The following is a 16,646-nucleotide window of genomic DNA, read 5'->3' as shown; positions in this document are numbered from 1 at the left end:
TTAATATTTTCAAGAAAAGGACATGATTTCAGCATAATAACGTACTAGGCAATATTGGGCAGTGTTTTGGAAACTTGAATGACACAATTTTGCCTGGGTCTAGGGCTGTCACTAGCTGAATTGTATAAATGTACAGAAAAGAGTAAAAATAAGCTTGCCTAAACTGCTTAAATTAGTTTATTTATTACAAGCTTTTTATTAACTTGCAATGTTTGTTTGTTTAAGTCAAATTTTGCAAGTCGATTTTCACCGACTTTCTGTGTGGGTACCTATGTAGATCTGCTGACAATGCAATAATAAACTAACGTTAACAAAAAAAACTTATGGGTATTAAAATGAAAATTATAAAAAAAAACTTATTGCAATCTGTTATTATATTTCTATTGTAGTTACTTGTAATTGTATATTTATTGTATTATAATTATGTTGTATGTTTACAATCAATTTTCAACCACTTATTAGCGACCAATTGAGGTGTTTGACATACTTATGTAACTTGGGTGACAATGCAATGTTTATGGTACCATCGAGATGGTCTGATGATGGAGACCGAAAATAGCAACTTCTAAACTACACATAATAAACCCACTGTGTTTAGGCTCATTTGATTTGTCTTGCAGTTATCTTTCTTATCGAAATCTGGGTTGTGAGGTGTCAGGTCGATTACAATTGGAGTTCAAAGGTGATGGGTGATTAGAACTTTACAATGAAATAGAACTTTACACTATAATAATGCACTGAAAATTAGCAAAATAGTGTATCTGCAATGTACTTGTAATAAAAAAATTAAAATAAGTTCAAATTATTAAATACTAAAAGAAAAAGAAATCAAACAACATTATATTACATTTGTTTGTTGATTATTTTGTAACTAACAATATAAATAGATTTTTTTAATAACAATATCTTTTTGGCACAACCCTACAGATAACGATATTTTTGTATAGAAAGTTTGTGGAACCTGCTACAACTTTACCTATTGCATGTGAAAAAAAAAGTATTAAGCTTATGGCCATAATTTGACTGCCAGGGACAAGCATAATGTCTCATGCACAAGAGTAAATATTATTGCAAATAGCAACACATTATTTATGGAGATATCAGTAGCTAGATATTGAGAGTTCTGGGCCCATTTATACGCTTGTTCCGCTCGCTTCGCTCGCTCCACGTCGCTAAAATGGGCCCAGTTCCTCTCAATATCTAAGCTACAAACAACAGTGGGGTAGAATCCAAATGACACTAGTGGGTTAGGATCACGATTCGCAGTCTGCAGAAGTGGGATAGAATCCGAGTTGCATTTGGGTTAAAGTCCTTATTGTACTTTCTTTCATAAAGATCTAAAAATTCAAATACTTCAGTCGAATCCGAGTCAAAGCTTTCACATGAGACGGTTTCTGTATGTTGCCAACGAATGTTACTTTTACTGTTATGATAAAAAACTGCAAAAGGCTTAACACAACGGGTACAAGCTAGCATTGTACCCACCAGATCTAGTTCTGCTTGAGAAACCAGATCTCGTAACGCACCATCATAGCCCAGATTTGCAACTGGTAGAGATTTGTCGGGCTAGGTTTATTACGGTGTTTGTCACACTCAGACAACACAGAATTGGCCAGAGACTGTGTGTCACAGAGTATGGATAGATTGGGATTAGAATTTGATTTTTAACTTTGATTTTTTACTTTGATTTTTAACTTTGAATTTTGACTTTGATTTTGAGGGTGGGATCTCCAACGTCACTACGACCGTCTAGCAACATGGATCACCCGTGTCATTACTGTACGCAAAGTACAGTAACACGCCACCGCGTATGTGTTTAACCGTCACCACGTTGTAGTGTGTCATGCATACATACCCTGTCCGAAGTAAATTAGAACCAAGTATGTTTGCACACGCCACCGCGTTACCAATTCAACGTCACAAGGTTGGCCATGCCTCGCAACATCGAAGAGGTAAGAGTACTGAAACTATCGGTCGGTATAGCCACAGACACTCCGACATTTCTATCAATGTAAATTGTATTTATGCAACCGATTACAAAAACTTCAATAGTGCGATGTAGACCAGGCTATGTGATTGGATGATATGTGTGACGCAGATGTGACGCCTTCTTTTGTAATTTGTGTATGCTACTAACCAAATTCGACCATAGTTCGATCGTACTAAAGTTTGAAATGCATTATACGAAACTATGCAATTTCAACCCACGTGTAAACTTGATAACATAAAAGTAAAACAGTCAAAACGTTCTGTTGGGTTACAATAAAATCAGTCTTATTGATCGAAAATAAAGATCTACTTTATTAGAATCTAAAGTTTCATAGATGCTTTTATGTGAATGCAAGTCAAGGAATTTAATATCTAACCCATTTAGTACCATGTCACAGTGACAACCGTTATAAATGCAACTAGAGATCTCTTCATCTATTCATTGTGACATGGTACAAATACGTTAACTGTACGTAATACGTACACTCAAACTGGTTTTGAAGCGTGAATAATCGAACCTATGCTCTGTTCTTGTCATACTTCGAGCATTTCGTATAAGCGAACAAGTGACAAGCAGGAAATAGGAGAGTATTCCAGCGTATGTTGATATATAATATCAGGTCAAAGACATATGTCAATAGACTCAACAAGTTATCTTTTTGTAATTGAATGAATATTACTTGAACTCCTATGATCTAATTTTTCGTAAATATAAATCAGCAATATCAGCATTTTTATTCGGTTATGATTATTATAAAATAAACGAAAAGTATTTCGTATTACCTTTTGTGATAAAATATATTTACTGTCAATACTGGACGAGGTATTCTTTTTGTAAATAATAGGTATAAGGTTAGTTTCCTTTAATTATTTATGTAGTTTAGTCCTTATTTATATTTAATGTTACCCTTATAAAATAAATCATTTTTTCTGCCAAAGTAATTGAATAGTACAACTTCATAAATATAGCAATCGAATGATCATGCCGATACATATTTACGAAAATACAGATCGTAGGAGTTCAATTAATATTCATTCAATCATAAAAATATCGTCTGCGGAGTCTATTATCATGTACGTCTGTCATGTGTTGATCATAAGATCACATTTCATTCATTACGACCGCGCTTGATTCTAAAAATGATGACGGGTTGTTTCTTTAGAGCCTTGTACCATGATATAAGGTTCTGAATATTAATTAACCAACTTAGTCAATTTGTGTAATAATGTCCTTACAATATTTAATATATATATTTCTAAGTAGGAGGGTTGTGTTTTTCTTACATACCTTTTTATTGACTAATAAAACAAGAAGTTTTTTTCTTCTTTCACGATTTAAATCCTGCGTTAAATTTAAACATAAGGTTTAATTTTGTTTTAGGCTTTAGATAAATATTAATGGGAGGCTTGTTCCTTATTCGTTTTTATACAGATATGCACAAAAATGCTCAAAATAAAAGCAAACTTATGAGAACGATAGTGATATTTACTGAAATAAAAAATAATAGTTTCTTTAAATAAATAGGCATCTACTCGTGGTACCAGCCATATTTCCACGTGTTGCAAGGTTTTCACAATCTAGGGTATTATTTGATATTCGATATCTATTTTGTCGGCGCTTTGTGCATAACAGGAAGTAAACATATTTTGAATACGATTTAGGTACTGGTATTAAAGCGATTTATATTTTTTCTACAATGATGACATTAAGGTTTAAAGTTGAATGTTCGAATTTGGTTGTTTAGCCATTTATTCTTATTTCGGTTAAATAACAACTCATCATTTTTTTACTATAAAACATAACGTTTCTATGCATTTATTTTTTAAATATTTAAGTGCACAGTGCTCCAAGCTATTCGTCGATTTTTTAAGTGAATCAACCCCGCAGCCTTCATTTAAAATGTTAGTAAGTGACCTATTTATTTATTTATTTTATTTAAACGTGTAAAAAGTATTATTATCCTAATTTTTTGTTAATATTTTTGAAGGTCTGACTCCGAATATTCAACTTACGAGCGCACCCCGTCACCTGAGCCGAAGAAATCTACAAAGAATATCAAGAAAAGAAAATCATCCTCAGCATCAAGGTATTTAATTTGTTTTAAATTAAAATAAAATAATCTTTATAAATTTCATAATACGTAGTGACGTTGTCTAGGTACTATGTAAGCTAGAGGAATCGGAATTTTTTACCGGGATTGACATATATTTGTGTGGCATAAATTTTTATTTCTTACTTATGATTGTTTTCTTATTTTATAGATCTGAATTTGAAACAGCATATCAGCGACCACGCACGCCATCACCAGCGCAAAAGAAAAAATCAACCAGCAAAGTTCGTGCATCAACCAGTAAAAACAAGAATCCTGGCTCTAGGTACTTAATTTACTTGTTGTTTTTTAAAAGATATTTGTTTATGTGTTTATGCAACTAGATATATCATAAAATTTGGTAGATGTTTAAAAAAAGTTTATTTCTTTTTCTAGTTCTTCCAAAAAGGTGGCTGAAGCCGACATCTTCAAGATTATACGAGATGAAGAGAAGATCACCGACGAGCAAAATCTGAAAACCGTCAAGACCACTTCGTCCTTTACCAGTCGGTTATCATCGGGTTCTACACGGCGTACTGCAATTACGGACGGTAATTTTTTAATTGATTTAAAAGTGTATAACATTGACGATTTCCAAAAGACTCAGCCCGAGGAGCGTTATAAAAAAGCGTTAGCAGCAGTAAAGTTACAGTGTAAGGAGGATTCCACTGAATGGGATCAGATGCAAAAGTTTTTAGGGCAAGCCTTTAATATTTTCAAAGATTGTGATCCTGTTTACTACAATAATTATAAAAAAAATTAGTTATATTATATACTCAAATTTTGTAAAATAACCATACGCCGCACACCAGCAGGCATTTGCGCGCATGTCATTTGGTAAGGTTGACAAAGATCATTTCAACTAAAGAGTATATGTACACACTACGTCAAAGAAAGTTAACCCCACTTATTTTAAAATAGTACACTTCAATAATATACATTAAAAATTATTTAATTAAAAATATTAAATTTACATTAATCATTATTGAAAATACAACTGAATTTACCTTTAAAATGTGTATTTAATTTTAAAACAAAATATATCATAACTTGGAGGCCACAATTCTCTAACGCCGTATGTACAAATTCTTTATTCTGACAACTCGAAAATTCATTTGTTAACCGTACCACCTGACGTGTTCGCATTTGGTCCTGGACGGCTGGACCGCGACGTATGATAATAACAGAATTATTTCTTACTCAAACGTTGTTAGTTACATTTTAGCAACACATATGCATAATTTACGTTGTTTATTAAATAAAGTTGTGTTAGAAAAAGGTGGATAAGCTTATTAATAAATCTTGATTTAGATTTTTGCATTATAACATATCGTGCTGTTATCTGAATATTTCACCAGAATGGATACATATTAAAGGTTTTGCATATATTTGTGCAATGGGTATATTTTATGTGCAGTAAAGTTTTTACAAATAAATATTTTAATCATATATACATATATCATTCTATTCTATTCAAATTTTATATAGATAAAGGATACTTTCTGCTAAATATTTAATAAAAAGTAATTACAAATAAAGCAATTATATTTCGTTATTTTATTAATATATATTTATAGGCTTATCCATACTTTGCATAGTGTTCATTATCAATTGTATTTTTATGTGGAGTCAGCCGTTTTAATTAATACATCGTATACTAATAGTAAACGTAGGTATATCGATGGTTTACAAATAATTTATTGATTCGTGTTTGACAAATTACTTTATGAAAATAGTCTATTACGTTTAGTTATATATTTCTGATTAGTCTTGTTATTATTTCAAAATGCCTTATTGTGTTTCGTGTAGTACGTCTGTAGAAAAAATAAATTGGGTCGGACATCTTCGAAGCAATGCGCATAAAAATAATGTACAATCTAGCAAAGTACTTAATGATGACGTTGAAGTAGTAGATTCAGCGTTTCGAAACCGCATTGTTACTTATCGTATATTAGCTAAAAACGATCAAAGTCTAGGGTGTCTCGATACATTTATGAACTCTATTCGAAACAAAATAAAATGGCTTTTAGATGGTTCTCTGATGAAACATACGTGCATTAAAGTTAACTTTGAACTATTTGGAGTTTTCATGATGTTTAAAGATAATAGTCAATCCATTAAGTCATTTGGAACTAAAAACAAAGTTTTATATCTTAGTTATGATTTTGAGAGACTTTTTTGCGAGATCGTTACCTGTCTAAAGAAAAAATCAGAAGAGTTTCAAGGCCGCGATAGTGGGTGGGCCTTTGTTAGTAATTCTCATTTAGAGATTAATATAAACAAGTATCAACCATTACGGGGTTCAAGCTACGTTGACCTACCAAAGTTCATTAAAAGCAAGAAAGCATGTATAAACATAAAAAATAAAGATCAATGTTGTTTTTTATGGTGTGTAACAGCAGCTTTGTATCCTTGCACCAATCATCCTGAAAGAGTATCATCTTATCCGAATTTTCGAGACGTTTTAAATATTTCTCAAATTTCTTTTCCAGTTACGTTCGATGATATTAGAATATTTGAAAGGAACAACCCGATGCTTTCAATAACAATTTTTGGTTTAAAAAAAGAAAAGACTATAATTGGTCCGCTGTACAAGTCTGAAATACCTAAACATCAGGAAAGTAAACAAAATATAAACTTGCTTTTAATGGATGATGGTAGCCATCCACCGCATTATGTTCTGATCAAAGATTTGAGTCGTCTTGTGCGTAAACAAATAACGAAACATAATAGTAGAATATACTTTTGCGAAACCTGTCTGTTATTTTTTCCTAAACAGGACGAACTAGCAAATCACTTGTGTACTGGAGTAGCGACTGTTTTGCCAGACAAGGGAACCGTAATTAAATTCAAAAATTTTGATCGGAAGCTGAATGTTCCATTTGTGATATATGCAGATTTTGAATCATTGTTAGAACCAACTGAAATTAGTAGTCATACTGATACTTCTAGTAGTAATGATACTGATGATTCTGATACTCTTGATAGTCCTATTACTCCTAACACTATTAGGTTGCAACATCATATTCCAGCTGCCTTTGCATACTATATTGTTTGTAATGCAGATCCAAGTCAAAATCGCTATGTTTCTTATCGCGGTACTGATTGCGTTGACAGATTTATTGAAGCAATCTATAAAGATGTTGCTCATATTCATAGGGTTGTTACCAAAAATACTCCCATAATATTCAACAAAAATGACGAGCTAAACTTTCAGAATGCGGTGCGATGTCATATTTGTAACCATTTATTATTTTCTGATAGGGTTCGTGATCACTGTCACATTACGGGTAACTACCGCGGCGCAGCACATCATTTATGTAACTTACAATATAAACGCCCATGTTTTATACCCATATTTTTTCATAATTTATCTGGTTATGATTGTCATTTATTTATTAAAAAACTGGGTGAGGCGCCTGGAGACATAAAAATTATACCAAAAACCAAGGAAAACTATATTTCTTTTACCAAATTTATTCCGATCGATAACGAGTACTTTCAGCTTCGTTTCGTAGATTCTTTCAAATTTTTAGATACAAGTTTAGAGAAACTAACAAAAACTATGCAAACATCTGACTTTATTTATTTACGCAAGTTTTTTTGTAACGACGAGGAGTTTAAATTACTTACAAGAAAAGGAGTGTACCCCTATGAATACATGAATAAATGGGAATGTTTTGAAGAAACATATCTTCCATGTATTGAATCCTTTTATAATTCACTTACTAATGAAAATCTCTCTAACAAAGATTATGAGCACGCGCAATCAGTATGGAACAAATTTAAAATTCGTAACTTAGGCGAATATACGGACCTTTATTTGCAAACAGATGTGCTTCTATTGACCGATATTTTTGAGAAGTTTCGAGCTACTTGCAAACAACACTATGATTTGGATCCCGCTTTTTATTTAACTACACCTAGTTTATCATTTGATGCGATGCTTCTGAAAACTGGTATAGAATTAGAGCTTTTAGATGACTTTAACATGCTAAGGATGATCCAGTCCGGAATACGAGGTGGGGTCTGTATGACATCTCTACGGTATGCAAAGGCTAATAATACATATTTACCTCGATATGATCCTACTCAGAAGGACTCATACCTTATTTATATCGACTGTAATAATTTGTATGGTTACAGCATGTGCCAGTATATGCCATTATCTGACTTTCGATTTTTAGAAAATCATGAAATAAGTACTTTAAACATCACCCAAATCCCTGATGACTCTGATTATGGTTTTATTCTTGAAGTGGATATTATTTACCCTAAAGATTTACATGATAAACATAATGATTTACCATTTTGTCCTGAAAAATGTATACCGCCAGGTGGAACGCAATATAAGCTTGTGCCTAATTTATATGACAAATACTCGTATGTGATTCATTATATACATTTAAAAACGTGTCTTAAACATGGTCTAAAATTAAAAAAGATACATAGAGTAATAACATTTAAACAGTCACCTTATTTAAAACAATATATTGATATGAATACAAAGTTACGACAAGAGGCAACATCTGTTTTTGAACAAGACTTTTTTAAATTGATGAATAATAGTATATTTGGTAAAACTTTAGAAAACACTGAGAAAAGAGTTGACGTGCGGTTAGTTAATCAGTGGACCGACAAAACTAACAAAACAAAAAAGAAAATTACAGCCGATAAATTGATTGCAAGTCCAAATTTTCACAGTGCATCCATCTTTACTGAAAATTTAGTTGCAGTGCAATTGAAACCTGATCATATTATTTTAGATAAACCGATTTACATCGGTTTCGCAGTATTAGAATTATCTAAAAGCCATATGTTTGATTTTCATTACTCAGTATTTAAAAGTTTTTATGATAATCGTATACAAATGTGCTACACGGATACAGATAGTTTTGTGTACTATATACAGACTAAAGATTATTTTAAAGATTTAAAAACACATTTTTTGTCTCATTTTGACACCAGTTGTTACGACATTGATAATAAATTTTTCCTGCCAGTTCAAAATAAAAAAGTACCTGGACTTTTTAAGGATGAAATGAAAGGAAAAATGATTAAAGAGTTTGTAGGGCTGCGTTCAAAAGTTTATTGTATTAAAACCATTGATAAAGTTATTAAAAAAGCTAAGGGTGTGAGAGAACATGTTGTAAGCAAATTTAAGTTTTCAAATTACGAGAAATCATTATTTGAAGGAGATGTAATAAAAAGAAGAAACATTTTATTTAAGTCCATTAAGCACAACATATTTACCGAAAGTGTAAATAAAATTGCTCTTTCAGCTAATGACGACAAGCGTATGATTTCTGACAACCAAAAATCCACAAAAGCTTGGGGACATATCTCGATACTTAATGTGTAATTGTTAATTTACTGACATAAGCATACATAAATATTAAGATTTAAACTCACTGTATTTTTGACTCCATTATGTGTAATATTGTTAATATTTTACTGATAAATGATGTCTTATTATAAATAAATGTATTATCTTATTATTTTGTTGTTTTCATTATAATTCACCTTAACCATTTTTAAAGCCAGTTTATTTATAGACGTTTCTATATGAAACCACGTGATGTGATGAAACAGAAACAAGTTGTGACTTGCTTTAGGTATACAAGTATCCACGTGTAATGCTTAGGATATCATATAACACTATTGCGCATTTATATTTTGCTGAACAAACAGTAGCTAACCTTTATAAGCGCATAGTAATGTTTAATTGCTAACATTTGAATAGCATCACCACGCTTTCTCACGAGCTGACCTGGTAAGTTGATTTTAAAAATCTAATAAACATCAAATTATTTGTGTATATAATTTATGAATATTCATATTATTTTTAACTGTATTTATCAAACTATTTTTTCTCTTTTTTATTGCAAAGTGTACATTTTTTATATTATATAAATTTATGTAAGTATATGGATTTATTTATTCAAACATATACTAATTATACCATTTTAAAATAAATCTACTTAAAAAATAGAAAGTAGTAATTAAAACTAAACTTCAAAAATAAACCTATAAATAAATTAAATTCTCCGTTTTGTTATAGATTTTCAAAAAATGGGAGATACCGAAGACGTCCACATCCCTTTTTCACAATACGCACAAGAGTTTGTGCTTCCAGAAGAATTCGATGACAGCGACATATATAAAAAAGTCAAGAATTCTATTCAAAATCCAAAAGTAAAGAAACGGACAACAAAAGTCAATAATAAAGTCATTAAACGATACATTGGACATCCACCATGTTTCGTGATAAATAATGAAGCAGGAAAAGGCAACAAGCTTGTAAGAATCCAAATTATAGATATTCGAGATGGCATTCCAGATACCAACGAGCAAGACGAGAAGGTGCTCCTGAGCGCGCAGTACGTGGCCAATGATAGCTATGATGAGATTATTGACTGCACTGAAGGGGTAATAAATAAAATTTCGAAGAAAGTATGTGGTTACAGTGCGAGTTTATAGAACTGTTCATCTAAAGTTAAATGGTACTACTTTATATTTTGTATTATGTCGGTCTAATAAACTTTATTTAAGTTATTTCGTGTTTCATTAATTTCCTCAAATTTATAGGAAGCGATTATTTAATCCCATTTATTTCAAGGATGAAAAATAAAATTCACTTAAATTTATAAAATAACATTTATTTCATACAAATAAAATTATGAATAACAATAGAATCATAAATGGTTTTCTGAATACCATTTTTTAATACATAAAACATTTTTTAATGCACATGACTTTTTATGATACACACAATTAAAAATACAGTCATTAGAACAATATTTTTTATACAGCTCTTGTAAATTAGGTACGTCTTTTTCACCTAAATCTATAACAGTACAGTTTGGATGTAATTCATTTATCCATTTAATTTTTTCCATTCCCTTCACAAAAATAGTTTTATCTTTTAGATGATTATCAATTAGTCTTCTAAATTCTCTATAATCAACATAACCCTCGTGCCACAAAATACCTAAGTGTTTTTCTATCCATCTCGTCTGCCTCTTTTCACTTTCCGTCAATTTAGAAAATCGAAAAGGGGGCTTAATTAAGAAAACTTGAGTGTATTCTTGCGTGCTGTATGCAAATTCTTTGACAATAAATTCGTTTTCTTTTGTTTTAAACCCTTGGAGGTCTACAAATATATGCTGCATTACGATATTTTTTTCGTAATATTACTTAAAGGCTTATATTCAAATACACTGTCATTTAAAATCAGACAGTAGGCTGCAGTATTCTTTGGTATATCTGATTCACAGTTCAATTCAACTCTCACATCTACCGAACCGGTTTTCAAGGTTTCGTTTTGGCGAGAACAGTTTATTACAAATAAAGGAGCTATATCTTTAAAATCTTGAGGGCTTAGCAATGGCGCCTGTAGACGGTTATAATAAGACTGCTGAAATTTCGCGTACTGTTCGTATAATATAGCAAACTTTTCAGCGGAAAAACTGACATCCAAACTTTCGTACGGAAAGTAGACTGAATTCAAGAAAACCTTAACATCTCTCAAATTACAGTGATCAAAGTGTGACATGTCTTTAGTAGCTACATTTTTTCGATCCGTTTTTAATCCAATTATAACATAACGCGGCTTTTCAATTTGAGATGAAGTTTTGATAGACCAAGAATGTTTTGATGTTTCAGGCAAGAGCGGATATTCATACAAATCCCAAGTCCTAAATGCTATCTGAATGGCACGATCTCTTTCCAAACATTTTAGCAAGTTTAATCTTTCTCGATCAGACACCTTAACATGTGGCATGCGCCATACTATTTTAGATATAGTAATATTGTCTATATATTCATTTGCATTTAGTTTCACGCTATTCAAATTAGTATTGGATCTTAAAAGAATAAGTTCATGCTTGCAATTAATTATGATTTTGTTGTAATCCTCAGCAAACCCGAGAATCTTGTTTAAAGGTACAGACACAGAAAATGTACCTTGTGTGTTTTTTGTACCGTTGACATCAAATCCCCATAACTTAGACATGGATGCTTCCAGTTCATTCATAGATACAAGAGATTTTATAGTTGTTGTGACTCCTGCGTTTTTAATTTTGTCAATTTCAATTCCATTTAATTCATATCGAATATCTTGAAATAGATGAAGTATGGGGTTGTTTGTAAAAAGAACACTTTTTACCTCAGCTTTTGTTTCTCTATTGAATGCAGTTATAGTACCTTCTATGTATAAAGAACTTGCTGACGGTAGTACGTAAAGATCTTGTTGGTTTATAGGTATACGTACTTCATCGTTGAAATTAAAACTTGTTACGTACGGTTTATATGAATGGTATTCAAAGCTCTCGATAGAGTTATCAAAGACCAAAGGTTCTGTTAAGTTTAATATACTCATTTTAATAGACGTAGGCTTTGAAGGAATTGCTTGTTTTGTTTTGTAAGTTTCACTTTAGGTCTTCTTTTCGTGATTGCAGGATGAGTACTGGTAATGTTTTTAAGGGAGACTGAAGTTTTATTAAAGTCAATCATTTTTTTCTTAGATGTAAATATATCTGAATTTCTTCACCCCGTAAATTAACTAGATTATTGTTAACGTCTAAAATTCTTATCGTTATTGTATTTAAGCTGTTTTGGGTCACAGGAAAATAAATAACGTTTTTTGGTGTTTCTATAATCCGATAACCAGGTGGCACGTTTGGTACAAACTCGTGAATAATATGACTAGGTTTTCCGTTAACGAATGAACCGCTCACTATATCACATTCAATCCGGACTATAGTTGTTGACAGAATGGAGACAGGATAGGGGGATTCAGTTAATATATTAGCTTGAATGGATTCTGAACCGAAGCCAAGTAAATTACCGATAGAGTTTTCTTTGTCGAAATTAATATTTTCAGAGCATAAAATAGATGTCTTTAGGGTATTATTATTGCATGTTAGTGCAAAAGAGCATCCTTGAATATGTTCTTTAAGGTAATCGTCAATATCTTGAAGTTCATAAGATCCTTCTGGTATTTTGATTACTTTGTTTTTACCGTAATAGAAATTATTATTTCTGTTGTCTATGTTGGGTATCGAATTAAAAGTTGACATATACAATACTCCACACTCATATTCACCATCCAGTTGAAGAGCTGGTGAATAGTTTGTTAACAGAGTAGAAGATGTCCCAGTTATAGACAAAGTGAAAGACATTGTGAGAATGATAAACTGTTTATTGAGTGACGATATTTAAACGATTATTCCAATATTGTTTTAAGTACTTTAGACATAAATGACCACAATTGACAGTATTAAACTTTTGGTACGTGTCATAATTATAGTAAACATCATAATTTTTTAAATACTTCTTTAATTCTAGCGGAGGTGGAAGATCACCGTAACTATTAAAATATTCACAATAATTGTTATCTTTTACGTAGGCTACCCAGTGTGTACCCTTGTTTTTAGAACTGTCCAAATTAACAATTCCACATTCTACTTTTTTGGGACTCTTTGGTAAACTGTCTCTCATATAAACTCCTCGAAAATATGGAATATCAGCTGAGTATTTTAAAATGTCAATATTTGAAAGAGCGCGCCTGGGTAACCTCTCATTTAGTTTTTTGAAATTTTTAAACATAATCCTTTACCATTTTTATATGGCTTAATGTGTAACCCTTTTCCTAATGCAATAGATTCCATCATCTTGTTATGTCGTTCTGATTCCGCTAAATTCTTTCTTGCGGCTTTGTAATCACCTACAGCTTTGGCAATTCCGGCAGCACCTCCTGCTAATGATCCCAGCGCAGACAGACCAGCAAAAATAGGTATCAACGGTAAGAACCCACCAGTTTTTGGAATTGGTATGAGACGAGGTACCCGTACCTTGGCATTGGTATTAAAAACTTTTTTTGCAGCAATAAGTGCTCGATCAATTATATTACAACCTTTTGTTTTTGGTTTCTTTTTTAATTCAGAGCGTATCTTGGTCACAAAACGTTTAAATGGTTTTACACCAGCACCTGCCTTTATTTTAGATTTCATCACTTTGCTTACTAACCACGAAGCAATTTTTTCTCCCCTCCCTGCATCTTTCGACTTTTTTCTTTGTTTCGCCATTTCGTATAGTTCTAAATCTGCACGATGTCTATCAGCTAAATCAGAATAACTATCATATGCTATGTCGTGTTTCATACACGCATTATCTAACGCGTTAATTCCTTTATCACCTCTTTGTAACCTTTTGCGCAATTTTGTTCCCGGACCACAATAGTTGTAACCAGGTAAGTGTAATTCAAAGGGTAAATTATTAATAGCGCTGTTTAGGAGTCCTTTCCCTTTCATATCCCGTAAGATAATAACACATTCGTTAAAAATAAAGCATATAAATATTATTAAACAACAGCACTTTTATCAATCCAACTGTTTTCGCTATCATTAAGACCTAACCATTTAACATACAACTTTCTACCCTTTTTTTTAATAACCTTTTCTACAAGGTAAACGTTTGGATGGTTGGTTTTCAGAAGTTCTTCTTCATAAAATGTACCGAGTATAGTGTTTCTACGCTGATCTTGAATGTGATACGTAACAGGTTGAGTGCGATTTACATGTTTAATAGTAAAAAGTTCTGTTGACCAATTGGGTGTGTAGCCTTTGTTAAAGACACTTTTATACTTGCTTATGCGTACACAATCCCCTATATTGAATTTATTCAATTTATAAGGTAAATTGGGTTGGGATTTTTCTATATTTTTTGATACTTGGATTTCATTATCAATATTTATATCAACAGGTCTAAATTTTGTTGTGCTATGTACAGTTTGATTATACGATTTTACTACATCGTCTAACGGTTTACCAACCCATTTATAGTTACCAACTAAACTAAAATATTTGTATAGTTTGAATTTAAGTGTTTTTATAAACCTTTCAACAATTGAAGCCTTCTTAATTGAATACGTTGAGTAATGATTTACTTTTAATGATTTTAAATAGCAATCAAATACATTATTGTAGAATTCTTTTCCTAGGTCAGTTTGTAAATTTTTAGGTCTTCGTTTAGATGTTTTTATTATTAGTTCAAAAGCATTTTTGACTTCCATTTTAGTTTTAGACTTAATAGGTGTACACCATGCATACTTTGAAAATGTATCAATGACAGTTAAAATATATTTATATCCTCTGTTTAAAGTATGAAGCTTTTGTAAATCGATCAAATCAGCTTGCCATAAATCATCTATTCCTTTTAGTACAACCGATCGTCGCTTAAAATTTCTTCGCGCTGATCGATGGATCTCGTTCACTATTTGTTGTTTTATCATTATTTATTTTCTTTAAAATATCATCTATCTCCTTCTTCGTGTAAAAGTTCAGTTTTAACTGATTTACGAGTTGATGAATTTGATTATTTATTGTGTTAAACAAAGAGTCTATATATTTCTTTTCGTACATATTTTCAATGTATTCGTCGACGTACTGCTTGTTAACTGCATCATCAGAAGACAATGGTTTAACAACACCTTTTAACCTTAAAGATTTTAAATCAAAATGTCCTGCTTCTGTTCGGAGCAAAGCCTTGTACTTGAGCTCTTGCACTTCACCGGTACGCAAACGTTTATGAATATGGTGGCCAAATTTGTCTATATTCATTTTTTTACTTGAATGTCAACCTTCAACTGACAGGGAAAAAAAGAGTATTCATTTATATAATATTTGTTAAGCCGGCTTCACGTAATTCTTCAATGATAGATATGATTTCGTTATCTAGCCCTGTATTGCCAGCGTCACGCGATGCAATAAGCAGTTTTAATCGTTCTACTAATTCGTTTGGGTCATCCCAATACACATATGAGATGTCTCTTTTAACTTTTTTCATTGATGGCAAACCTTCGCCGGATACATATAATTCTTCACTTACTGTACGTTGCTTGGATAATTTGAAAAGAGGTTTTATAACGTATAAATATTTCATACCCTTGTTGCTTTTTATTGGCTTATTCGGATCGAAGTCACGTCTATGTGCATTCGTTTTCAATAATAATGTTTTATATGATCGTTTATCATCTTCAGTTACTAATTTTAAGTCAGGTACTTTCTTAAACAATAAATCGTTTAAGCCTTGTGTTAAAAAATAGCTTTCTCCACCTATCAAGAGCTTGTCATCATTCACAGAAATTGGATAAGATCCTAGCATTAGCTTACCACGCTCATTACGCACACCAAATGGAATGTTAATGTTAAAATATTGTTTTTTCCAAGCAGGATCTTCGCGAGGAGAAAAGTACGAGTCTGACGTTCTAAATGAAGCATTATTTGTTGAGTCAGAATCGCTTTGGTTGTCACTTTCATGAGATGTAGAATCACTGTCATTCAATTCATTTTCACTATAATTTAAGTTAGATTCAGTTGATTTTCTCAGTAATGTTTTATTATCCAAACTTTCTTTCATTCCATCTTCAGAAGGACTATAATTTAATGTTTTTACCGACTTGTTCCATTTAAACCTATCATTACCAAAATCCGTGTCACTAATGTTCAAATTGCTAGCATTATTACTATTATTATTCTGTTTTACCATTTCACTAAGAGGGTCTGT

The 16,646-nt window shown here is 31.7% G+C and overlaps 1 protein-coding gene across 1 annotated transcript; it reads left to right on the top strand.

The window, feature by feature from the left end:
* Positions 1 to 3,569: 3,569 nt before the first annotated feature.
* LOC133517537 (uncharacterized) lies at positions 3,570 to 11,780 on the top strand. The gene is made up of 6 exons (XM_061850861.1): positions 3,570 to 3,891; positions 3,978 to 4,076; positions 4,252 to 4,365; positions 4,476 to 4,630; positions 10,141 to 10,508; positions 11,745 to 11,780. Exons 1-6 carry the CDS (start codon positions 3,800 to 3,802, stop codon positions 11,778 to 11,780), a joined length of 864 nt encoding a protein of 287 aa, XP_061706845.1. The 5' UTR covers positions 3,570 to 3,799.
* The last annotated feature ends 4,866 nt before the right edge of the window (positions 11,781 to 16,646 follow it).

Source organism: Cydia pomonella, chromosome 4 (assembly GCF_033807575.1).
Source record: "Cydia pomonella isolate Wapato2018A chromosome 4, ilCydPomo1, whole genome shotgun sequence".
NCBI lineage: Eukaryota > Metazoa > Arthropoda > Insecta > Lepidoptera > Tortricidae > Cydia > Cydia pomonella.
This window is presented reverse-complemented; position numbering and strand designations above follow the sequence as displayed.